Below are 27,810 nucleotides of genomic sequence, written 5' to 3'. Positions count from 1 at the left end.
AAAATAAAATAAATATATATTTATAGCTAGAATTCACTGAAAGTCAAGTATTTCTTGTATATATATATATTTCTGAGGGGGTACTTGGCGAAAAAAGTTTGAGAACCACTGGTATAAAGTATGAATCGTAAATGTTTGATCTTGGCCCTGCGAAATGTGTAAGTTTACTTCCTTAAAAAAAAAAAAGAACAGGCCAGAATTTGTATGGTACATTTATTGTAACACAGAGGGACAGAATTTAAAACAAAATTCAGATTCCTACCATTGCAACCTTAGCATGTTGGATTGTCACTGTCACATATTAACGATTCGTCATTTTCCAATATTTTAAAATGTCTCATGAAACCTTTTCCATATTGTGTTTCTGTTCAATGAATTTACGTCTATAGCATTTTAGCTCAGGATCAAACCACCAGAAACGGCATTTTCTAGTTGTTAGTGTTTTGTCAAGCCCGTTTTGTTCCTCATGTTTACAGAACCATTAATGTACTTTATATTTTTTGTTCAGAATTAAGATAACTTAGAAAGCACAAAGATGAGCAATATGATTTTAGAAACATACAGTAGAACATTATTTTCCAATGCAGCTATGAATGGCACCGTCTCCATTTAAATAAATCAAGAAGCCACTTGGGGATGATTTATTTTGGTTTTATAAATGTCACCTATGCATTATTGATGGTTAAATAAGAATACAGCATCACCTTTAAGTCAAGAACCACAGGTAACTCATGCAAACTGTGTCCTTTAAGTTTTTTCGTCCGCTTAGCTCTTCTATGAGAGGATGTGAAAGTGAAAAAGATGGCCAATATCCTAGTACCACAAATGAACATATATAAGACCACCTTGAATATAAGACTGCCCCTGTTTCAACATACAATATTTAGGACAAAATCAAGGACCAGATTAATGTTTTTTTTTCTAAACATGTTTTCAATATTGGTTATAAAAATATAACATTTTTCAGCAAATTGACAATATTTTGATGACGTCCGCTGGGTGGGTGGAAAAGTTTCTAAAATATACTTTCAAAGAGTTTTACAGCAAATTACAACGGGGAGACAACTTTTTGACTTCTGCATTACAGTGTGATTCCAAATTTAAATGATTGAATTACAATCCAAAAATATGATCTTTTAGGAAATAGCCTAATGTTCCTTTGAATACAGTGGATTTTTGCAGACATTAAAAAAAGCAACCTTCCAGTCTAGATTGCTTGTATCGGGAAACATTCAAAATGTTAAATAGTGTTAAATTCCACATGGAAGTACATGTTTCTGAATTAAAAAAAAAAAAGTTGTACTTTGGTGCTTAAAAACTGTATTAATGTAATTAAAACTGCATTAGTGTTATGAAAAAAAAAGGAGAACTTAAAATGCAAATTAGAAATAAATAAGAGTATGAGGTGCTTTTTTTCCCACTGTGGTAAAAAACCCCCAAAAAAACAAAAAACAAACATGTAGGCTTTTGCAACATTTCTATATCATGTAACCGATACATAGAAATACAAACATTAATAATTTGCAATGCTTTCATTGACCTCGTTTTAAACAGCCAATGTTTGATTTTGTGAGGTAAGTTGCTTTATAAATGGTGTTAGCATACTGCTTTCTAGCTTTTTAGAGTTACGAGTTGAAATTGTGCTCCCCAACCCACCACCGTGATAATATAAACCTATACTATGTGTCCTCTACACCAGACATGCCCATGCCCTTAATCCGTTCCAAAAAAATAGTTAACAGAAGTGAGATGGGTTTTAACAACAAACAAAAAAGAAGGAGCCGTTTTGCAGAGAGATGGACAACAATTATGGTTAAGGTGGTCTCACAATTAGTTGTCATGATGAAGAGGAGTTGGGATAATGACAACTCGCTAAAAAAGACAAATGGGGTTTAGCTCATTCTTTGGGTTCTTCTGTATCCTCAGTCTGGGTTTCAGTGGTCCACAACTGTAAACAAAGAGCCATACGACATCCATATCAATGTACATAATGAACATGATTTTCATTAAAACATGTAAATGCTCAACCTTAGCAGTATTTAACAAATTACTTTAAAAAAAAAAAGAATCTTAATGAGTTACCAGGAAATGTAATTATACTGCTTCTTGTTTGGCAATTGTGAAAAATGGCGACTGCATCCAGAAGGTTGATTTAGATATCAGTGCATCACACGCTATAGAGTAGCCTAAAATTATATTCCCTTTATATAGGAGTAATATGACTCAAGTAAAAGTAGTCATCCAAATTATTACTTCAGATTAAATGGGTATTTAGTGGAAAAACTACTCAAGTACTGAGTGAATAACTTTTTTTAAATTAATTTTTTATTTAAAAAAAAAAATGGCAATTGCACTACAACCATAGTTTGTGTGCGTGTAAGAGGTCTTGAGACCCCCTTCCACAGCGTGTACTACAACACATTTTACAGTCACTTATGTTATAATCTACAACAGAGGTGTCAAACTCCTTTTAGCTCAGGGGCTACATGGAGGAAATTATTTTCCCACCTGGGCCGGACTGGTAAAATCATGACATAATAACTTAAAAATAAAGACAACTTCAGATTATTTTCTTTGTTTTACTTTGGCCAAACATAGAACAAGTATATTCTAAAAATGTACAAATTACAAATAATCCTCTTGGCAAAACACTTTAAGTTAGTTGAAAATTCTGAGGAAAAAAAATGGTGCAGTTTCAAAAACACCGTGAAGAACACAATGAACATAGACTTTGTCAAAGTGTATTTACAAAGCCATCAAACTTTAAGCACTTCCTGTTTAGCATTCTCATGTTGATAGTTCACCATTAAAAAAGTGTTTGGAAAAGCAACCGAGTGTTGACTCAAACCGCCGCGTTGGTGACATCAACAACTGCCAAAACATTCCTTTATCATTATTAAAATAATACAATCCCAATATAAACAAAAAAATTAACAAAATGACACCACAGCCGAAAATCAAAGTAACATAACAACAAACTTAAGTAACGTAAACATGGTAGATTTAAGCATAAAATTAAACAGAACAAACAACAAATGTGTCGACACACATTTCTACAATGGCATTCAGTGTGCGCATCATGCATTCAACCAATTGCAAGCGCTGCATAGAACTCCAACTACAAAGATGATGGTCATGTTGACTCAAGTCTTTGCATCTTACAGTCTCGTTTTTTATCCGTGAACCGATAATTTACAATGAACGAAGGTATTGTGCGTTGTTACTGCATCAGTCTGCCGCCATCTGCTGCCAGCCCCAACAGGAGCAAATGATTGTTTGCACCTGCGCTAATTGGAGTAGGGGCCGCCAATCCAGAGGGTGTTTAAAGTCAGCTGACACGCCATCTTTAATTAGTGTCATGTGTGATGTGGGTCGGGCCGGATTAAACCTGTTTGCGGGCCTGATATGGCCTGTACGTTTGACACCCCTGGTCTACAACTTACCACTACATGTTTTGGCTACCGGTAATTGGAAGTCAAATTCTTGTAAACTGAAAGGTGAACATGTCTACCAACACAGATGACGGCGTACGATGTAGCTGTTCTTTTTCCTTGTTTGTAATAAACATTGAAGAGTTGGGCTGCCTCGGCTGAGGTCATGTCACTTTTTACAGTTCGTAATATGAGAGTGGTCATGTGACTGTCAGGCTCTGTATGATTGGTGAAATAAAGACAATGTCACTGCTTACGTTGGGTTGGTGAAACAGAGTCATGTGACTGTGTACCGCTGGAAGAGGTCTCTCTAACAAGCTGTAATTAATATATTATCCATCCATTTTCTACCGCTTATCCCTGTCGGGGGTCGCTGGAGACTGTCTCAGCTGCACTTTTATCAAGAAATATAATGATGATATGAATACCGTATTTTCCGCACTATAAGGCACACCTAAAAACCACAAATTTTCTCAAAAGCTGACAGTGCGCCTTATAACCCGGTGCGCTTTATATATGGATTAATATTAAGATTCATTTTCATAAAGTTTCGGTCTCGCAACTACGGTAAACAGCCGCCATCTTTTTTCCCCGTAGAACAGGAAGTGCTTCTTCTTCTACGCAAGCAACCGCCAAGGTAAGCACCCGCCCCCATAGAACAGGAAGCGCTTCTTCTTCTACTGTAAGCAACCACCCGCCCGCGTAGAAGAAGAAAAAGCGCGCGGATATTACGTTTCATTTCCTTTGTGTGTTTACATCTGTAAAGACCACAAAATGGCTCCTACTAAGCGACAGGGATCCGGTTCATGAAAAGACGCAATCTCTCCATCCGCACACAGACTATTATTTCACAGCAACTGCCTAAAGACTTTCAAGAAAAGCTGGCTACTTTCCGTGCATATTGTAAAAACAAGATAGCTGAAAAAAAGATCCGGCCAGATAACATTATCAACATGGACGAGGTTCCACTGACTTTTGATATTCCTGTGAACCGCACTGTGGATACAACGGGAGCACGTACGGTGAATATTCGCACCACAGGGAATGAGAAGTCATCCTTCACTGTGGTTCTAGCTTGCCATGCTAATGGCCAGAAACTTCCACCCATGGTGATATTCAAAAGGAAGACCTTGCCAAAAGAGACCTTTCCAGCCGGCGTCATCATAAAAGCTAACTCGAAGGGATGGATGGATGAAGAAAAGATGAGCGAGTGGTTAAGGTAAGTTTACGCGAAGAGGCCGGGTGGCTTTTTTCACGCAGCTCCGTCCATGTTGATATACGACTCCGTGCGCGCCCACATCACGCTGGTTTTTAATATATTATTAAAGTTTGACTGACCTATCTGACTGTTTTTTTGACATTCCTTTAGCGCAGTTAGATGCGGCTTATAACACGGGGCGTCTTATAGGTGGACAAAGTTTTGAAATATGCCGTTCATTGAAGGCGCGGCTTATAACCCAGGGCGCCTTATGGTGCGGAAAATACGGTACATGTAGCGGAATGAAACTCAATGTAACGAAGTGAAAATGTAGCGTTTCTTCTATACAAAAATACGCACAAAAAGTATTTTGCTTTAAAATGACTCTGATAAATACAATTTACCCAAGAAGTTACTTAATCACCTCTTTTTGCGTGTTTGGGATCTCCGTAACTCCTGAAAATTAGAATTCAAGCCATGGAGGCATGATGGAGATGTTTTTAAAACACTTTTGCCTATTTCCAAACAAGTCGTTCGAAATTTAAAACGAATGTGATGTATTTTGCCTTGTTTACATCCGTGGATATCTTCGTATATAGTGAAGGTTTACCCAAAGAGCTTTGCGCAAGTCTGCCATTTTAGTCTGACGCTGTGGTCAAAAAGTTCCTTCTTTTTCCTCCATCTTCTTGTTGTGGGGCTGTATATGCACATGCATCCTCCGCTATTGCCATTTCTAATACAAAGTAGTGTATAGTTCTAACTTATATCGGTCAGTAGACTCTATATGGAAACGCTAAAACTTAAACTTGGCTGATGAGCAGAAGACGCAGTTGAAGTGGAGGCCAATAATAAGGTAAATCAGACCGCCCACAAAACGGCACATCCTGAAGAAACAGTCAGAAAGCGGCTCGAAGATGGTCTGTAAAAAAAAACAATCTATGCAATATTTTGGCCAAAGACCCACCATTGCATGTCGTCTAGACCACAAGGAAGTGCTTTAAATGTAGAAAAAAAATCATAATATGGACACTAAGTATATGAAACGGAGTAAACGTAGCACTTTACTACCCACTAGAGATGCGCGGATAGGCAATTATGTCATCCGCAACCGCATCAGAAAGTCGTCAACCATCCGCAATCCACCCGATCTAACATTTGATCAGAACCGCATCCGCCCGCACCCGCCCGTTGTTATATATCTAATATAGACGATGCAAGGCATTATTGAGGTTATAAAGCTTTTGCCTGTTAAAGAAAGGAGACTGATCCAATGCAGCACAGACATTCGCGTGCCACGCTGTCACGACCCAGACGCACACCAGTGCGCAATCATATGGGAGCCGCGCTGAGCGCACCTCCAAGCGCGTCTCGCTGCCGGCGACGGCCGGGTATATGGGCCCGACGCTCCAGCGCCATCCATTTTCAGGGCTAGTTGATTCGGCAGGTGGGTTGTTACACACTCCTTAGCGGGTTCCAACTTCCATGGCCACCGTCCTAGCTGCTGTCTATATCAACCAGGGTGAGCCCCACCCCTTTCGTGAGCGCACTGCGCGCGGAGTGACCCCTGTTACGCGCCCCCGGCAACAGGGGTGGCGGGCAGGTAAGCTGCGCGGGCGGAGCGCGCGGAGTGACCCCTGTTACGAGCCCCCGGCCAAGGGGGTGGCGGGCAGGTAAGCTGCTTACCTGCTGCGCGTGACGCCGGCCGCGGCGAAGGCGGACGAGGCGGGGTGTCGGTGCGGTGGGCGCGGTGGTGACCCTAGACGTGCGTCGGGCCCTTCTCGCGGATCGCCTCAGCTACAACTTCCGGTGGGGCCCTCTCGGGGGAAGGGGCCTCGGTCCCGGACCCCGGCGAGGCGTCCCTTCTCCGCTCCGTAAAAGTGTCCATCTCTTCTTTTTTTTTTCTTCTGTTGTGGCATATGCTGCAGGTGCCTGCTCGTTTTTCGTATGTGGGTAACAACATTTAACTATGTATATATATTTCCGAATTGGTTTAACTGCCACCCGCCTGCATCTATTTAAAATCTAATTTTTTTTTATTTCAAACACCTGACCCGACCCGACCCGCGGATAAAATCTAATTTTTTTAAATTTCATCCGCCCGATCCGCGGATAATCCGCGGACTCCGCGGTTGTGCCCGCAAACCGCGCATCTCTACTACCCACCTCTGATAAAATCGCGCCACATTTGATTATCTGTAAAAGTACTTTGCTGGAAAACTTATAACTGGAAAGTAATGGCATTGGTAACATGGTTATTTTTTAACGCTGTTACTCCCAACACTGCTTATTAGTAAAATATTTTTTTTTAATTTTTTTAATTCGGTAAACAAAGGAGTTTTATCCAAAAAATGTAATTTCATCTTAAAATTTTGTCCACCAACATGTATACAATGTTGGATGAACACGTTAAAACAAATGTTAAAAAAAAAAAAAAAAGAGGAGTTGTGTAATGTATTTTAAACTTACTGACAAGTTGTCTCTCAGTAGCTGCATGATAAGTGTACTATCTTTGTACGAATCTTCACTCAGTGAGTCAAGCTCTGCAATGGCATCATCGAAAGCCTGCAAAATTCAATTATAGTTATTATAAAGAATCTGACTTTGAATTCCTCTGCAAGGCATCAGTAGCTCTCCAATGAGTGCCTTTGAGGTCAGCATGTTTCTCTCACATCCAACGCCCTTAAAGTACCAGTAGAATGGAAAAACCTGTTGACTTTATATGCTTAATTGTGTTTCACTGTATCCATTAAACCAGTGGTTCTCAACCTTTTTTCAGTGATGTACCCCCTGTGAATTTTTTAAAAATTCAAGTACCCCCTAATCAGAGCAAAGCATTTTTGGTTGAAAAAAAGAGATAAATAAGTAAAATACAGCACTATGTCATCAGTTTCTGATTTATTAAATTGTATAACAGTGCAAAATATTGCTCATTTGTAGTGGTCTTTCTTGAACTGTTTGGAAAAAAAGATATAAAAATAACTAAAAACTTGTTGAAAAATAAACAAGTGATTCAATTATAAATAAAGATTTCTACACATAGAAGTAATCATCAACTTAAAGTTCCCTCTTTGGGGATTGTAATAGAAATCCATCTGGATTCATGAACTTAATTCTAAACATTTCTTCACAAAAAAAGAAATCTTTAACATCAATATTTATGGAACATGTCCACAAAAAAATCTAGCTGTCAACACTGAATATTGCATTGTTGCATTGTAATGAATGGAATAGCCTACTTGATTTGATGTTCAGTTTATGAACTTACATTCAAGTATTATTCAATAAATATATTTATAAAGGATTTTTGAATTGTTGCTATTTTTACAATATTTAAAAAAAATCTCACGTACCCCTTGGCATACCTTCAAGTACCCCCAGGGGTACGCGTACCCCCATTTGAGAACCACTGCATTAAACCATATCCAATTTTTTTTTACAATCTGCAAAGTATGGGAAAGCATCGCCCAAACATCACAAAATGCCACATTTTCAAATGGCCATTTTGAAAACTTATATATTACAGTATATCTTTTTATTATATTTGTATTTCTTGTTTAGCACTTAGCAATACTGCTGCATGATGCAATAGTGTTGAATCTGTTTTGCAGAGTTTCTAAAAGTGGTTGCTTACCTCTTTATAGTCAGGCAAAAAATATAAGGGTATGGATCATAATTGTTCCCAAAGTAATCACTGTTGGCTCTCACAAAGTCTGCATGATTAGCATTGTTGATAGGGAAGGGATCTGCGGTTCCCACTTCTTCGTGACTGGCAAGCTCATTATCTCTCAAAATGGCTCATATCTATTTACTTGCAAACTTTGTAAGTCTTTGGTGTTATAAATCATATATATGATAATAGTTTCAATATTGAGGCAACTTGTTTTTTCCCCCCCATTCTACTGGTACCTTAAGGTTACATTTTTAGCAGTAGGCCAAGAGAGAAGTCCATGTATTCATGTTAAAACAATGAAGACAGTTTGAATGAAATTAAAAAATTATAGTATACAATACTAAGTAGCAATAATATATATTTGTCAGCAGTACTTACAGTTTTAGCTAGACTGCAGGCCTCTGTTGGTGAGTTGCGGATTTCATAGTAAAAAACCGAGAAATTAAGTGCAAGTCCAAGGCGGATTGGGTGGGTGCTCGGCAAACTCTCTTTGCAGACGTCAAAGGCTTTTTGGTAGGCAGTTTGAGAGTTGCTGATGATTTCTAAAAGATAGATAACAAAACATTTTGTTAAATCAAAACATTGTAGTTCATTGCATTCAGTTTATCAGAACACATTTGACCAAGGGAATTGGGACCATATCACAGCTGCTAAGGTTAGTACATTATAGCTTACAGCTAAGAATTACATTTGTAAATTATCCATTACAAATGTTTACAAGCAAAATATGACGTGATTGCCACACTCCTGAACACATTGACAAATGGAAATACGGACACAAGATTCACTACTAATTTATAAATGTGATGTTATTTGGCAGCACGGTGGAAGAGGGGTTAGTGCGTCTGCCTCACAATACAAAGGTCCTGAGTAGTCCTGAGTTCAATCCTGGGCTCGGGATCTTTCTGTGTGGAGTTTGCATGTTCTTCCCGTGACTGCGTGGGTTCCCACCGGGTACTCCGGCTTCCTCCCACCTCCAAAGACATGCACCTGGGGATAGGTTGATTGGCAACACTAAATTGGCCCTAGTGTGTGAATGTGAGTGTGAATGTTGTCTGTCTATCTGTATTGGCCCTGTGATGAGATGGCGACTTGTCCAGGGTGTACTCCGCCTTCCGCCCGATTGTAGCTGAGATAGGCTCCAGCGCGACCCCGAAGGGAATAAGCGGTAGAAAATGGATGGATGGATGTACAAAGCTCTCCTTGTGTACAAGTATTTTCATGTTCTTGTGCCAAAGTACATCTCTGACAGGTTAGAGACATAAGAACCACCTGGAGTTTCTGCTGGTGCCTAGAGTCAGGACCAAACATGGTGAAGTGAAATGAATTATATTTATCTAGAGGTTTTCTTTAGAGACTCAAAGTGCTTTACATAGTGAAACGCTTAATCTACATATTTAAGCTACATTTAAACCAGTGTGGGGGGCACTGGGAGCAGGTGGGTAAAGTGTCTTGCACAAGGACACAACGGCAGAGACGAGGATGGTGGAAGCAGGGATCAAATCTGGAACCTTCAAGTTGATTTTAATTGTAATTATAATTGTTTTTATGTTTTGATTGTATTTTTTTAAATTTACATTTGAAATATAATTTTTCATTTTGCACTCTTAATTTTCCGTAAAGCACTTTGAATTGCCTTGTGTACGAATTGTGCTCTATAAATAAACTTGTCTTTAGTTAGTTCAAGCAGTCGTAATTTCCTATTTGGTTAGCACAAATCAAATCTACAGGTACAGTTTGCCAACTCCACCTTTGAGTCTTGCTCATCTCCTGCAGTGCACAAACTATAACTAATGTATGCACAGATGAGATGTATCAAAATATTACTTTCCATCACTTTTTGGCAACCAAAAATATATTGATTTAATTAATACATCCCTACCGCAGCGGGAATCAGTTTTTGGCATCGCCCCCCCTAAAAAATGGATGCCCCCCCCTTTAAATATTTTTCTGCAGCCAGTTTGAGAACTACAGTCTTAAATCCAAGAATGAATCTTAAAAATACAATACAACATTATTGCCACACTCCTTAACACGCTGATAAATGGAAATTAGGACACAAGATTAATAACAAATTTATGGATGGGCTGTGATGATGATCCATAAACAGATAAAATACTAAAACTAAAACATTGTCATTGAAGCATAAGAAACACAAAACATGCAAAAAAGTGGGGTTCTAAGTGTGTATTTATTTTAGTTATTTAAAAAAAATAATTTGGTGAAAAGATTTCAGTGTGTGTTTAAGTACTTTTTGAACACATTCAACAATACCAAAATAAACCAGGATCATTTTGGTCACAATAACCGTGATATGAAATGTTCATATTTTTACAGTCCTAAACTCCTTTACATACCTTCCTTCTCTGTTCCTGTTGCCACTTCAGCTAGGTAGCGGTAGTAGTCCCCTTTCATTTTCAAATAGAAGACTTTGCTCTCATGCACTGTGGTTTTTGGAATGAGATGGGTTTCCAAAAGACCCTGGAGAGTTAAGAGATATGAAGTTGAACAAAGACATCACAGGTTTTTAAATCAACATGATTACGTGTTCAGATAAGAATACAAGTCATAATAGCTTGTATGAATTATTGACGTTAGTTTATCAAAAATGATTCCCCCCCCAGTTTTTCAGCACCAAATAAGATGACTCTTTTTGAGTTAAACCTGGGCCAAAGCATAGATGCTACAGCAAGTACCATACTCAAATGATATGCATCAAACGCTCTGGTGAAATTTTTGCTACACCAAGAGGACTTTGGGAAAAGCGTGATCTGATCAAAACACTGAAAATCTCATTTACGATTGCACTTCTGTTTCTTTTTAGGTCCAGCCTTCTTGCACTAACCACCATTATTGGTCGATCATAACTCGTCATGAAAACATTGGCAAGCCCATGTCCATCATTACAACTGGATAAAGATATGTGTCATTTGTTGTGCAGATAACATCAATTCTGTGATTTTGACGACAACACCGTCTTACTGTATGGAGTTTGTTCTACTTGCAATCTGTGCAGAATGTGAAAAACGGACATCGTAATAAAAGTTAAAGTTAAAGTCAAAGTACCAATGATTGTCACACACACACTAGGTGTGGCGAGATTATTCTCTGCATTTGACCCATCACCCTTGATCACCCCCTGGGAGGTGAGGGGAGCAGTGGGCAGCAGCGGTGCCGCGCCCGGGAATCATTTTGGTGATTTAACCCCCAATTCCAACCCTTGATGCTGAGTGCCAAGCAGGGAGGTAATGGGTCCCATTTTTTTATAGTCTTTGGTATGACTCGGCCGGGGTTTGAACTCACAACCTACCGATCTCAGGGCGGACACTCTAACCACTAGGCCACTGAGTAGGTAAACAATGTAACAAGGTTTTCCAAAATAAATCAACTCAAGTTATGGAAAAAAAAAAGCCAACATGGCACTGCCATATTTATTATTGAAGTCAGAAAGTGCACTATTTTTTTTAACATGCCTCAAAACAGCAGCTTGGAATTTGGGACATGCTCTCCCTGAGAGAGCATGAGGAGGTTGAGGTGGGCGGGGTTGGGGGTGGGTAGGGGGTGGTGTTTAGCGTCCCAGAAGAGTTAGTGCTGCAAGGGGTTCTGGGTATTTGTTCTGTTGTGTTACGGTGCGGATGTTCTCCCGAAATGTGTTTGTCATTCTTGTTTGGTGTGGGTTCACAGTATGGCGCATATTTGTAACAGTGTTAAAGTTGTTTATACGGCCACCCTCAGTGTGACCTGTATGGCTGTTGACCAAGTATGCCTTGCATTCACTTGTGTGTGTGAAAAGCCGTAGATATGTGACTGGGCCGGCACGCAAAGGCAGTGCTTTTAAGGTTTATTGGTGCTCTGTACTTCTCCCTACGTCCGTGTACACAGCGGCATTTTAAAAAGTCATACATTTTACTTTTTGAAACAGATACCGATCATTTCCGATATTACATTTTAAAGCATTTATCGGCAGATAATATCGGCAGTCCGATATTATCGGACATCCCTAATCTTAACTGTTCACTTCATATACACTTTTTGAAACTTGACTTTGGCCCCAATTCCAGTTGAAGGAAGTATTTCCATTTTTGTTTTTACACGTACATGCTGATATCACATTAATCATGTCACCTTCTTTGAAAGCATGTATCAGCATCAGGCTTGTGCAAAATTACAAACTGAATGGACAGCCTCCCCCAAGTCCCAATGCAATTTCATGATTTTTAATTGAGGGTTGCAAACAGGAAGTAGAATTACAATTCAAATTCAAGTCACATTGTGTTTTTACCTTTTAAATGATTCAACTTCTTGAAAGTATGTTAGAGATGTGTTCATTGATAGGCCACCAATCAGCATCAGACAATTTTTGAGAAATAGTAGGTTGTCGCAATTGCCGAATAATGCCGATTAACGCCAATCCCATCTGGCTGTCACGTTTTTGATTCGTAGTCTGCTGACTGACAAGCAGCTACCAGCTAATTATTTATATTTATACACCGAGTGTAGCTGCTCCCCTAAGCAAATAATAATCACCTCAATTACGGAAAATAAATTGCATTTATTCATAAGTATTATCAAGTAGAATTAACACATTATTATGCATTATTATGAGGCCAAGGCTAAACATCTTACACACAGAGCAAGCCAAGAGCAGATATGCTACAAGCTAAGCTAGTTTTAAACCAGGTGTTTTTAACCTTTTTGACTTCGGGGCCCAAATTTTCCACTACAGGAGGGGCCCACTCAAATATTAACTTTGAATTAGAAATCTTACTTTTGATTTGAATTGTATTCATTAATTTTATTTATTTAACACATACACCTTAGGCTTAGGTCAGGTAATTAGAAAAATAAGTCCGAAAAATAAATTAAACTACATTAATGATGAATACGTTTTTCAACTGTTAAACAAATTAAAGTGAAAATGAAAATACAGCCTCACAATTTTTGCGCTTAAAAACTTTTCTATGACATAAAAGCTAGGCTTCTTCTGTTTGTTTGATGTTGTCATTACTGCCACAAGTGGTGGAAAAGTGTATTACAACTGAGTACCTGCTACAGCCCATACTGATACGGATGATAGCTGAGACATAGATATTTGTGCTCGTGGCCCAACAATGGGCCCCGGCACTAAGGTTAACACAACAACAGAACACCAATAAATAAGTGCTTTGTAACCTTCAGGAAGTGTTGGTGGAACCACGTTACATCAGAAATCAGTTATTAACAGGTAATTAACAAGTAGATTATTGAGAGATAGACAGAGGATGATACAACAACATCTGTTGGTACGTCAACATTGTGACAGTCGGGACACAACATGTAAGAGGAGAACTGATTGATCCATAAATTGGTGGTGTTGATACCAAGGGTAATTTTGGTATCGATCAATACTAGAGTGATTGTTTTTTTATTTTTTTTTATTTTTGTTTTTTATTAATATTTTATACTTTGCCCTAATCAGAGGACAACTTTGAAGGCAAAAACCAATGTATTTAAATGAGTGGTAGGTAGTAGTTTTTGTTTAGTTATCGTGTACTACTGACTTTGCTTTCCTCTAACAATTCTATGGAATAAAAGAGAATATGGAAGTACTTTAAATTTTGTGTTGATATTGTTAAAATGTCAATAGCGCTCACCATAAATAAATAGAAACATTTACAGTTTAATACGTGTGATCGGAATCGGCAACACAGACCCTGATTGGAACATCCCTAAAGTGCCTACGTCTCAAAATGATTTTGAGAAGTACAGTAAAATAATTTGACCAGATTATAATTTTTACACTAATTTAATACCTTTGCCACACCAAACCTCAAACAAATTAAATAACAACCAATAAATATTATATAGCAATAAATCTCACCAGCACATCCTTGCAGATGTCTTTCAGCTCGATTTCAATTTTCTCCCGGTAAGCTTTGGTCAAGGCCTGCTTTTTGTCTTTGTCTCCCATTCCCTCAATGCTGGACAAAATACGCCAAGAGGACCGGCGAGCCCCGACTACATTCTTGTAGGCCACAGATAGCAGGTTACGCTGATCATTGTCCAGTTCTTTCTCTTCAAGCTCTGCCACAGACTTCATTGCTTTGGCCATGTCATCATAGCGCTCGATTTGCTCAGCCAGCTTGGCCTTTTTGAGCAGGTTTTCAATGGATTCCACACTCATGGCTCCTCACTGGAAAAAAAAGAAGAAAAGTGGGGAAAAAGATAAGTGTGATGAAAACATTAACAAAATGGATTAACAGCAGTTCCACAAAAGGTAAATGCAACTTAGAAAATAGATTTCCAGAACATTCATATTCATAGAATGGAGAACTGGGGGTGGGATTAAATAAATTATCTTCTTCCCACTGCCTTGCAGGCAAAACTGGACAATTATGTTTACATACTGTACATTACATTTTGCACTATATTAATTTATATTATTATGTGTTGTCAACTTTGTACTTTTTTTATGTCATTGCCTGAAATAAATAAATAAATGAAAAAAAAAAAAATGAAAAAATTACTGGGCAATCATATCATCAAGCAACAGTGCATTCGGAAAGTATTCACAACGCTTCACCTTTTCCATATTTTGTTATGTTACAGGCTTATTCCAGGAAATAACTATGTTTTTGTTTTCACAATTCTGCAGACAATATCCCAGAATGACAAATGGGATTTTTTTTTAAATTTTTGCAAATTAAAAAAAAAATAACATAAGTATTCACAGCCTTTGCGCAATACTTTGTTGATGCACATTTGGCACTAATTACATCAAGTCTTTTCGAATACAATGCTACAAGCTTGGCAAACCTATCTTTGGGTAGTTTCCCTCATTCCTCTTTGCAGCACCTCTCAAGCTTCACCAGGTTGGATGGGAAGCGTTGGTTTTCATCCAGGATGTCTCTGTACATCGCTGCATTCATCTTTCCTTTTATTCTGACTAGTCTCCCAGTTCCTGCCGCTGAAAAGCAACCCCACAGCATGATGCTGCCACCACCATGCTTTACCGTAGGGATGGTTTTAGCCTGGTGACTAGCGGTGCCTGGTTTCCTCCAAACATGATGCTTGCCATTTACGCCACAGACTTCAATGTTTGTCTCATCAGACCAGACAATTTTGATTTTCATGATTTGAAAGTCTTTCAGGTGCATTTTGTTTTTTTGCTAAGAAATGGTTTCCGTTTGGACACTATACCATACAGGACTGATTGGTGGATTGCTGCAGAGATGGTAGTCCTTCTGGAATGTTCTCCTCTCTCCACAGAGGAATGCTGTAACTCTGACAGAGTGACCATTGCATTCTTGGTCACCTTCCTGACTAGACTAAGATGAATGCAGCAATGTATAGAGACTTCCTGGATAAAAACTAACGCAACCTGATGAAGTTTGAGAGGGGCTGCAAAGAGGAATGAGGGAAACTGCCCAAAGATAGGTGTGCCAAGCTTGTGGCATTGTATTCAAAAATACTTGAGGCTGTAATTGCTGCCAAATGTGCATCAACAAAGTATTGAGCAAAGGCTGTGAATCCTTATGTACATTGATTTTTATTTGTAATAAATGTGAACATTATTTTCCCATTGTCATTATGGGGTATTGTCTGAAGCATTTTGAGGACAAAAATGAATGTAATCCATCCATTCATCCATTTTCCGCCATTTATCCGAGTCTGGGTCGCAGAGGCAGCAGTCTAAGCAGGGTTGCCCAGACTTCCCTGTTCCCAGCTTCCTCCTCTTGTTCCACTGGGGGGGACACCAAGGCGTTCCCAGGACATAGTCCCGCCAGCGTGTCCTAGGTCTGCCCCAAAACCTCCTCCCAGCTGGAAATGCCCAAAACACCTCACCAGGACGGCGTACAGGAAGCATCCATAGTAGATGTCCTAGCCACCTCAGCTGGCTCCTCTTGACGTGAAGAAGCGACAGCTCTACTCTGAGCGTCTCTCGGATGAACGAGCCCCTCACTGACGGATTAATTTATTCAATTTTGGAATAAGGCTGTAACATAACAAAATGTGGAAAAAGTGAAGCGCTGTGAATACTTTCTGGATGTACTGTTAGTAGTACCACATAAATAGGGCTGGGCTGTATTACGAGTTATACCGGTAAAGTTTAAAAATAGATATGTATTTGAGACAATACTGCCATACCGAGATATAATATCTTTTGATGTTGTGCTGGATAGTTGCTTCCGCCGTTTATCCGCGCTTTATTGAATTTCTTCACTTGGACATTCAGTCCACTATGCAGAAATCACATGGCGTAAACACCCGCTGTGGGCCTCCAATGCTTTGCTTTATTTGTGTAGAGCACAAAGCATTCACACAAGATTCTCAAAGCAGTCGGACTCTCCTTGTATGTACCAGATCTAAGTCCGCTGCTAGGCACCAACCGAGGAGACCTGTCGGGGAGACCGACAGACACCGCGGAGGACGGGTCTAGTGCGCGTCCGGAGTCGCTACTGCAGACTGCCGACACCCTGCCACATTCTTCTTCGTGCACAGCAGACGTGCCCACACCATACCTCTGGCGGGGCGGTGACTCCTCCCGCCGCGACACGCGCCCAGCCCTGCTTTGCACCGCAGCCCGACCAATGCAGACCTTAGAGGCAATCCTTGTCCCGAAGTTACCTGCCTTGTTCTAACATGAGTTGTTGAGTTTGAACTAAACACTTAGCACGTTTTGTTTAAAATACAAATGTATATTGCCCTTCGGCCTAAATGTACTGAGATATCAGTTTTGGTCCATATCGTCCAGCCCTACTTGTTAAAACTACATCATGGTTTAAGAAGTAGGCGATGTCTTCCCAGAGCTCAACGAGAAAATAGCTCAAAACCTCCTTTACACGGAGTAAAAAAAACCTCTTTGTTTGGTTATTTGTTTAAAACAATCTGTCAGTGGACTCTTCTTCACACAATCAGCATTTTTTGAGCCAATCACAGATTTTAAATACACCAATCTAATCACATTTAAGGAGAACATGTCCACTTAAATGCTTGTTTATAAAAGCTGTGAATCTTTGGGCACCACACGATTCGATTCTTGGGGGTATCTATTCGATTCAGAATCGATTCTCGATTCAAAACGATTCTCAATTCAAAATCAATACTTTTAAAAAAAACATTTGGTGCCAGTTCAATGATTAACTGCAGTCCTCCATAAAATAACAACTCTGGTACATTTCCATAATACCTAAAGGAAAACTGGCAACAAAATAAATACTCCACACTTCTCTTTTCTAAAGCAAAACTGTACAAAAAATATGGGCATCTACATCAACAATATGATTTACCCGAGTGGCTGGACAGGACAAAATAAAATAAATAAATACATTTAAAAAAATAAAAAATAAGTTTTTTTGTTTTGTTTTTTTTCATCGATTAAGAATCGTTACAAATAAATTTAGGGATTTCACCATCTACGGTCCGTAATATCATTAAAAGGTTCATAGAATCTGGAGAAATCACTGCACGTAAGCAATGATATTACGGACCTTCGATCCCTCAGGCGGTACTGCATCAAAAAGCGACATCAGTGTGTAAAGGATATCACCTCATTGGCTCAGGAACACTTCAGAAAACCATGGTCAGTAACTACAGTTTGTCACTACATCTGTAAGTGCAAGTTAAAACTCTACTATGCAAAGCAAAATCAATTTATCAATAACACCCAGAAACGCTGCCGGCTTCGCTGGGCCCGAGCTCATCTAAGACGGACTCATGGTTTTGGGTTTTGGGTTTTGTAATAGAGATTGTTTCGTTTTTTCGCCCTTATCGCTGTTATGAACGATGTTCATGCGGTCCACATAATTATGCCTATGTGTTGTCTATTTACATTTCAGGACAGCATTGACTAGAAAATAGGACGGTCGTTGGTATGATGACCTCTTTTTCAAGACCATTTTTTTTTAAATAACACATTTTCTTGAATCATCTTTTCAAGACTGGCAAAATAAATATTTGAGTAAAGTGAAATCAAAATGAATAATAGATGACAGTTCAACTGAATAACGTAATGAAATGCCTTACATAATAGCAACATTCTTAAGTAATAGTTTTGGTCTTCCTTACAAACCTGCAGGGAAAACAGACAAGTCTCCCAACCCTTCTGCTCCCGCATACACACCACACCCATTCTCATACCTGTAGTTCTGCCAAAAAGCGGACACTAAAATACAGAATTAAAGGCACTAGATCTAGCTGGTTTTGGTATTTAGTGGTACGTCTGTTTTCGGAAGTAACCCGTTCCAAAAAACCGAAGCAATTTCTTCTAAAACAAATTAATGTAGGAATGTTTTACATGCAGAAAACATTGCAAAATCCATATAAATTATAAATGTGTAAAGCTCTGGTAATGGGTACATTCGCACCCACCTGCACAAATGTACCGTATTTTCCGCACTATTAGCCGCACCTAAAAACCACAAATTTACTCAAAAGCTGACAGTGCGGCTTATAACCCGGTGCGTTTTATATATGGATTAATATTAAGATTCATTTTCATAAAGTTTCGGTCTCGCAACTACGGTAAACAGCCGCCATCTTTTTTCCCCGTAGAAGAGGAAGTGCTTCTTCTTCTACGCCAGCAACCGCCAAGGTAAGCACCCGCCCCCATAGAAGAGGAAGCGCTTCTTCTTCTACTGTAAGCAACCACCCGCCCCCGTAGAAGAAGAAGAAGCGCGCGGATATTACGTTTCATTTCCTTTGTGTGTTTACATCTGTAAAGACCACAAAATGGCTCCTACTAAGCGACAGGTTTCCGGTTCATGAAAAGACGCAATCTCTCCATCCGCACACGGACTACTATTTCACAGCAACTGCCTAAAGACTTTCAAGAAAAGCTGGCTACTTTCCGTGCATATTGTAAAAACAAGATAGCTGAAAAAAAGATCCGGCCAGAGAACATTATCAACATGGACGAGGTTCCACTGACTTTTGATATTCCTGTGAACCGCACTGTGGATACAACGGGAGCACGTACGGTGAATATTCGCACCACAGGGAATGAGAAGTCATCCTTCACTGTGGTTCTAGCTTGCCATGCTAATGGCCAGAAACTTCCACCCATGGTGATATTCAAAAGGAAGACCTTGCCAAAAGAGACCTTTCCAGCCGGCGTCATCATAAAAGCTAACTCGAAGGGATGGATGGATGAAGAAAAGATGAGCGAGTGGTTAAGGTAAGTTTACGCGAAGAGGCCGGGTGGCTTTTTTCACGCAGCTCTGTCCATGTTGATATACGACTCCATGCGCGCCCACATCACGCTGGTTTTTAATATATTATTAAAGTTTGACTGACCTATCTGACTGTTTTTTTGACATTCCTTTAGCGCAGTTAGATGCGGCTTATAACACGGGGCGGCTTATAGGTGGACAAAGTTTTGAAATATGCCGTTCATTGAAGGCGCGGCTTATAACCCAGGGCGGCTTATGGTGCGGAAAATACGGTACTTCAAAATGTAACAATCAAAATAAATATGACTTTTTTTGTTTGTTTACTAGGGCATGCATATATAATATGCATTAGTTTGACCACGATAATAAAAAGGAGATGCTTGGAAATAGCATAAAAATGCCCCAAAAACGTGGAAAAACGCGATTCATAGCGTTACTTTTTGGTGTAATCATCATGAGCGTTCTGTTCAAGTATATTTTTTTATATTTTGATAAATCATCATATTTACGTATTACTAAATTTAAATAGGTATTGATCAATATTTAAGCTGTGTGTATTTGATTTCAGTTTGCTTTTGACATCTTTATTTAGAATTGTAGTTGAAACTTTTACAACCTTGTGTTGCGCTCATGATGGCGTAACCAAACTAGATTTCATTTAATGATCTTATTGTGAATATTTATTCCCTTTCTTACATTTAGTATATTTAAATATTCATTTATAAACATTGAATACATTTCAAATATCAATAAAATGCAATTGCCTTCATCTTGTAGGGTAATGTTTAGTTACACCAAGTCATGAGCGTAACACTAAGCTTCATCACTTTGACTTGTAATATCTCTAATTCTGGTGGTGTTTTATGCTTTTTTTCTTTTTGGAACATGTACTATACATATAATACAATAAAGTCCCTTATAAAATTATGTTTCTAGCAATACTTTAATTTTGCCTTTGAAAGTAACACTCCAATGTCCATTAGTGGAGCTGTACACAAATGAAATGTCAATCTTACTTTGTGCTGTGCCAATGAAGTGTTGTTCGAACTGACTTAGTATGACACACTATGGCAGCAAACGCTGTACCTGCTGTGACGTGTAGTATTCATACAGCAGGGTGTGTCTTTCGTCTGCTTCACTCATTAATTTTGTTCCGCGGTGCGTAAATGAAAAGACAAGAGAGATCAAAGAAATATTCAAAAGGACACACCAGACAGTTCTCACATTCCACACAAACCGGGGTCAAAACGGGTTGCCTTCCGGTTACATCACAATAAGATCCTAGCCTGCAACACCCTCCAATGTGCCAACATGGTACATGCACATTTTGGCCCCGATATTTACCTGTATTGAAGACTCTTATTGACAAAAATAGGAGCGAGAGAGTTACCGCTATATAAATATGAGTGTTTCTCACCTTCTTTATCAATGTGCAGGCTTTGTTTGGCCACATTGTGGATTCATTTCCTGTGCTACGCAACAAAAAAACAATACTCACAGACTGAGTCACCGGCTCGATTGCACAGAATGATACAGACTAGTTTGTTACGCCCAATTTTTGGTTGTACGCGAACTGAGACGAAAACTGGGGTTACATTTCGGCCTTTTTTTTGTCGAAAAACGAAACGTTAAAAAATCGTGGCGTATAAAAATCAAATTGTACACAAAAATATTGGAGAACAATGATTTTTGTTTGCAATGATGTATCTGCATTTATTGTATGTATATGTGTATCAGGGCTGGGCGATATATCGAGTTTGTAAGATACATCGATATACTTTTAAACAAGATATGAATGAAGAAAATATCGTAATATCAATATAATTTATTTCACGTTAAAATTACCTAACGCCGCTTATTTGTTGTGTTCCTTGTGCTCCCCCGCTCGCCCTCCATGGGCTACTAAACCCCTCCCCTTCCTCCTTCCAAGACATGCTTGCACTTATCAGAAAATCCATGATTGGTTGGTTGTTTACTATGATGAGTCACGATTGGTTAGGGACAGGCGGGTTATCGAACCAGGAAGGGAAATTAAAAAGTGCCTGCCTGCAATTTTTGGTTGTAGGCGAACCGAGACAAAAACTGGGGTAACATTTCGGCATTTTTTTTTGTCGGAAACCGAACCGTTCAAAACACGAGGCGTATTAAAATCAAACTGTAAACAAAAACGTATTATTGGAGAGCAATGATGTATCTGCATATATTGTATGTATATGTGTATTAGGGCTGGGCGATATATTGTGTTTGTAAGATACATCGATATATTTTTAAACAAGATATGAATTAAGAAAATATCGTATTATCGATACAACTTATTTCATGTAAAATTACCAAACGCTGCTTATTTGTTGTGTTCCTTGTTCTCCCCCTCCATGGGCTACTAAACCCCTCCCCTTCCTCCTTCCAAGACGTGCTTGCACTATAAGAACATCCATGATTGGTTGGTTGTTTACTACAATGAGTCACGATTGGTTAGGGACAGGCCAATCAGAGGCAAGATAGGGCGGGTCATCGAACCAGGAAGGGAAATTAAAAAGTGCCCGCCTGCAATTTTTGGTTGTTCGCGAACCGAGACAAAAACTGGGGTAACATTTCGGCATTTTTTTTTGTCGGAAACCGAACCGTTCAAAACACGAGGCGTATGAAAATCAAACCGTACACAAAAACGTATTATTGGAGAGCAATGATGTATCTGCATATATTGTATGTATATGTGTATTAGGGCTGGGCGATATACTGAGTTTGTAAGATACATCGATATATTTTTAAACAAGATATGAATTAAGAAAATATCGTATTATCGATATAACTTATTTCATGTAAAATTACCAAACGCTGCTTATTTGTTGTGTTCCTTGTTCTCCCCCTCCATGGGCTACTAAACCCCTCCCCTTCCTACTTCCAAGACATGCTTGCACTTATCAGAAAATCCATGATTGGTTGGTTGTTTACTATGATGAGTCACGATTGGTTAGGGACAGGCCAATCAGAGGCAAGATAGGGCGGGTCATCGAACCAGGAAGTGAAATTAAAAAGTGCCCGCCTGCAATTTTTGGTTGTTGGCAAACCGAGACAAAAACTGGGGTAACATTTCGGCATTTTTTTTTGTCGGAAACCGAACCGTTCAAAACACGAGGCGTATGAAAATCAAACCGTACACAAAAACGTATTATTGGAGAGCAATGATGTATCTGCATATATTGTATGTATATGTGTATTAGGGCTGGGCGATATACTGAGTTTGTAAGATACATCGATATATTTTTAAACAAGATATGAATTAAGAAAATATCGTATTATCGATATAACTTATTTCATGTAAAATTACCAAACGCTGCTTATTTGTTGTGTTCCTTGTTCTCCCCCTCCATGGGCTACTAAACCCCTCCCCTTCCTCCTTCCAAGACATGCTTGCACTTATCAGAAAATCCATGATTGGTTGGTTGTTTACTATGATGAGTCACGATTGGTTAGGGACAGGCCAATCAGAGGCAAGATAGGGCGGGTCATCGAACCAGGAAGGGAAATTAAAAAGTGCCCGCCTGCAATTTTTGGTTGTTGGCAAAACGAGACAAAAACTGGGGTAACATTTCGGCATTTTTTTTTGTCGGAAACCGAACCGTTCAAAACACGAGGCGTATGAAAATCAAACCGTACACAAAAACGTATTATTGGAGAGCAATGATGTATCTACATATATTGTATGTATATGTGTATAAGGGCTGGGCGATATATTGAGTTTGTGAGATACATCGATATATTTTTAAACAAGATATGAATTAAGAAAATATCGTATTATCGATATAACTTATTTCATGTAAAATTACCAAACGCTGCTTATTTGTTGTGTTCCTTGTTCTCCCCCTCCATGGGCTACTAAACCCCTCCCCTTCCTCCTTCCAAGACGTGCTTGCACTATAAGAACATCCATGATTGGTTGGTTGTTTACTACGATGAGTCACGATTGGTTAGGGACAGGCCAATCAGAGGCAAGATAGGGCGGGTCATCGAACCAGGAAGGGAAATTAAAAAGTGCCTGCCTGCAATTTTTGGTTGTTCGCGAACCGAGACAAAAACTGTGGTAACATTTCGGCATTTTTTTTTGTCGAAAACCGAACCGTTCAAAACACGAGGCGTATGAAAATCAAACCGTACACAAAAACTTATTATTGGAGAGCAATGATGTATCTGCATATATTGTGTGTATATATGTGTATTAGGGCTGGGCGATATATTGTGTTTGTAAGATACATCGATATATTTTTAAACAAGATATGAATTAAGAAAATATCGTATTATCGATATAACTTATTTCATGTAAAATTACCAAACGCTGCTTATTTGTTGTGTTCCTTGTTCTCCCCCTCCATGGGCTACTAAACCCCTCCCCTTCCTCCTTCCAAGACGTGCTTGCACTATAAGAACATCCATCATTGGTTGGTTGTTTACTATGATGAGTCACGATTGGTTAGGGACAGGCAAATCAGAGGCAAGATAGGGCGGGTCATCGAACCAGGAAGGGAAATTAAAAAGTGCCCGCCTGCAATTTTTGGTTGTTCGCGAACCGAGACAAAAACTGGGGTAACATTTCGGCATTTTTTTTTTGTCGGAAACCGAACCGTTCAAAACACGAGGCGTATGAAAATCAAACCGTACACAAAAACGTATTATTGGAGAGCAATGATGTATCTACATATATTGTATGTATATGTGTATAAGGGCTGGGCGATATATTGAGTTTGTGAGATACATCGATATATTTTTAAACAAGATATGAATTAAGAAAATATCGTATTATCGATATAACTTATTTCATGTAAAATTACCAAACGCTGCTTATTTGTTGTGTTCCTTGTTCTCCCCCTCCATGGGCTACTAAACCCCTCCCCTTCCTCCTTCCAAGACGTGCTTGCACTATAAGAACAGCCATCATTGGTTGGTTGTTTACTATGATGAGTCACGATTGGTTAGGGACAGGCCAATCAGAGGCAAGATAGGGCGGGTCATCGAACCAGGAAGGGAAATTAAAAAGTGCCTGCCTGCAATTTTTGGTTGTTCGCGAACCGAGACAAAAACTGGGGTAACATTTCGGCATTTTTTTTTGTCGAAAACCGAACCGTTCAAAACACGAGGCGTATGAAAATCAAACCGTACACAAAAACTTATTATTGGAGAGCAATGATGTATCTGCATATATTGTGTGTATATATGTGTATTAGGGCTGGGCGATATATTGTGTTTGTAAGATACATCGATATATTTTTAAACAAGATATGAATTAAGAAAATATCGTATTATCGATATAACTTATTTCATGTAAAATTACCAAACGCTGCTTATTTGTTGTGTTCCTTGTTCTCCCCCTCCATGGGCTACTAAACCCCTCCCCTTCCTCCTTCCAAGACGTGCTTGCACTATAAGAACAGCCATCATTGGTTGGTTGTTTACTATGATGAGTCACGATTGGTTAGGGACAGGCCAATCAGAGGCAAGATAGGGCGGGTCATCGAACCAGGAAGGGAAATTAAAAAGTGCCTGCCTGCAATTTTTGGTTGTTCGCGAACCGAGACAAAAACTGTGGTAACATTTCGGCATTTTTTTTTGTCGAAAACCGAACCGTTCAAAACACGAGGCGTATGAAAATCAAACCGTACACAAAAACTTATTATTGGAGAGCAATGATGTATCTGCATATATTGTGTGTATATATGTGTATTAGGGCTGGGCGATATATTGTGTTTGTAAGATACATCGATATATTTTTAAACAAGATATGAATTAAGAAAATATCGTATTATCGATATAACTTATTTCATGTAAAATTACCAAACGCTGCTTATTTGTTGTGTTCCTTGTTCTCGCCCTCCATGGGCTACTAAACCCCTCCCCTTCCTCCTTCCAAGACATGCTTGCACTTATCAGAAAATCCATGATTGGTTGGTTGTTTACTACGATGAGTCACGATTGGTTAGGGACAGGCCAATCAGAGGCAAAATAGGGCGGGTCATCGAAGCAGGAAGGGAAATTAAAAAGTGCCCGCCTGCAATTTTTGGTTGTTCGCGAACCGAGACAAAAACTGGGGTAACATTTCGGCATTTTTTTTTTGTCGGAAACCGAACCGTTCAAAACACGAGGCGTATGAAAATCAAACCGTACACAAAAACGTATTATTGGAGAGCAATGATGTATCTACATATATTGTATGTATATGTGTATTAGGGCTGGGCGATATATTGAGTTTGTAAGATACATCGATATATTTTTAAACAAGATATGAATTAAGAAAATATCGTATTATCGATATAACTTATATCATGTAAAATTACCAAACGCTGCTTATTTGTTGTGTTCATTGTTCTCCCCCTCCATGGGCTACTAAACCCCTCCCCTTCCTCCTTCCAAGACGTGCTTGCACTATAAGAACATCCATCATTGGTTGGTTGTTTACTATGATGAGTCACGATTGGTTAGGGACAGGCCAATCAGAGGCAAGATAGGGCGGGTCATCGAAGCAGGAAGGGAAATTAAAAAGTGCCCGCCTGCAATTTTTGGTTGTTCGCGAACCGAGACAAAAACTGGGGTAACATTTCGGCATTTTTTTTTTGGCGAAAACCGAACCGTTCAAAACACGAGGCGTATGAAAATCAAACCGTACACAAAAACGTATTATTGGAGAGCAATGATGTATCTGCATATATTGTGTGTATATGTGTATTAGGGCTGGGCGATATATTGAGTTTGTAAGATACATCGATATATTTTTAAACAAGATATGAATTAAGAAAATATCGTATTATCGATAGAACTTTTTTCATGTAAAATTACCAAACGCTGCTTATTTGTTGTGTTCCTTGTTCTCCCCCTCCATGGGCTACTAAACCCCTCCCCTTCCTCCATCCAAGACATGCTTGCACGTATCAGAACATCCATGATTGGTTGGTTGTTTACTATGATGAGTCACGATTGGTTAGGGACAGGCCAATCAGAGGCAAGATAGGGCGGGGCATCGAACCAGGAAAGGAAATTAAAAAGTGCCCGCCTGCAATTTTTGGTTGTTCGCGAACCGAGACAAAAACTGTGGTAACATTTCGGCATTTTTTTTTGTCGAAAACTGAACCGTTCAAAACACGAGGCGTATGAAAATCAAACCGTACACAAAAACTTATTATTGGAGAGCAATGATGTATCTGCATATATTGTGTGTATATGTGTATTAGGGCTGGGCGATATATTGAGTTTGTAAGATACATCGATATATTTTTAAACAAGATATGAATTAAGAAAATATCGTATTATCGATAGAACTTTTTTCATGTAAAATTACCAAACGCTGCTTATTTGTTGTGTTCCTTGTTCTCCCCCTCCATGGGCTACTAAACCCCTCCCCTTCCTCCTTCCAAGACATGCTTGCACGTATCAGAACATCCATGATTGGTTGGTTGTTTACTATGATGAGTCACGATTGGTTAGGGACAGGCCAATCAGAGGCAAGATAGGGCGGGTCATCGAACCAGGAAGTGAAATTAAAAAGTGCCTGTCTGCAAATCTTGTAATCTTTGTACACCTATGTTATTTATTTTACGTAGAAATAATATTTTTCCATTTTATTTATGTGCTACTTAAACAGTTTCTTTTCTGTGCTGTTAATACCCATCTTGTCTAACTGGGTTAATAAAAGTACCACTGACTGTTTTAACAGTACAGTTGTCATTCACTTCAATTTCACTGAATATCGCTCAAAAATGAATATATTTATATGTATACTTTCACCTAAAAATATATCGAGATGTATATCGAATATAGAATTTAAGAAAAAATATTTTGAGATATTTTTCGTCCATATCGCCCAGCCCTAATGTGTAAAACGCACGAACCACGTTGTAACATTATACTGGGTGTATGCTGGCTCATATTCACACCTTTCATTTCTTGTTTATACAGCGACGGAACTACAAACAGTATCCATAATCACAACTAAATAAACTTAACTCGGTTAGCGAACAGCAGTTTTACAGCGAGACACAATACCAGCCTCAACTTCCCACCTGACACACCTTCCTTATAGCTCCCGTGCTATGGAACTCGTTGTTCGAAATTGTGTCAATTACAGACAATGGGCACAGTTTGTCGTCGTGTTTCCTCCACGACAAGGATCGACCCGACCACTGAGCTAAAAAAACACGGCGCGGCTGTAACTTTTAGTCGGTTCCTACCTGTGCAACAGGGGGATACCAGCGATGTCGGCTTCGAAACCTTCGGCTGATTCTCGCAGTTTTCTGTGAACAGTCCACGGGGTTTCTCTGCTATTATACTATTTAAAGACTCGGCCCCCGTGCAGGGTGGGTGACGTCACAAATCACC

General features: G+C 39.2%; 1 protein-coding gene across 1 annotated transcript; it reads right to left on the bottom strand.

Annotated features, from left to right (window-relative positions):
• Nucleotides 1-626: 626 nt before the first annotated feature.
• LOC133595890 (14-3-3 protein beta/alpha-B-like) lies at nucleotides 627-27,810 on the bottom strand. The gene is made up of 6 exons (XM_061948711.2): nucleotides 27,663-27,810; nucleotides 14,160-14,471; nucleotides 10,657-10,780; nucleotides 8,678-8,841; nucleotides 7,096-7,191; nucleotides 627-1,948 (listed from the first exon to the last, which is right to left on the bottom strand). The coding sequence occupies exons 2-6, from the start codon at nucleotides 14,460-14,462 to the stop codon at nucleotides 1,898-1,900; spliced, it is 738 nt and encodes a 245-aa protein (XP_061804695.1). The 5' UTR covers nucleotides 14,463-14,471; nucleotides 27,663-27,810; the 3' UTR covers nucleotides 627-1,897.

This window comes from Nerophis lumbriciformis, linkage group LG04 (genome assembly GCF_033978685.3).
Source record: "Nerophis lumbriciformis linkage group LG04, RoL_Nlum_v2.1, whole genome shotgun sequence".
Lineage (NCBI taxonomy): Eukaryota > Metazoa > Chordata > Actinopteri > Syngnathiformes > Syngnathidae > Nerophis > Nerophis lumbriciformis.
The sequence above is the reverse complement of the archived record's forward strand: the minus strand, read 5'-3'. Positions and strand labels throughout refer to the sequence as shown.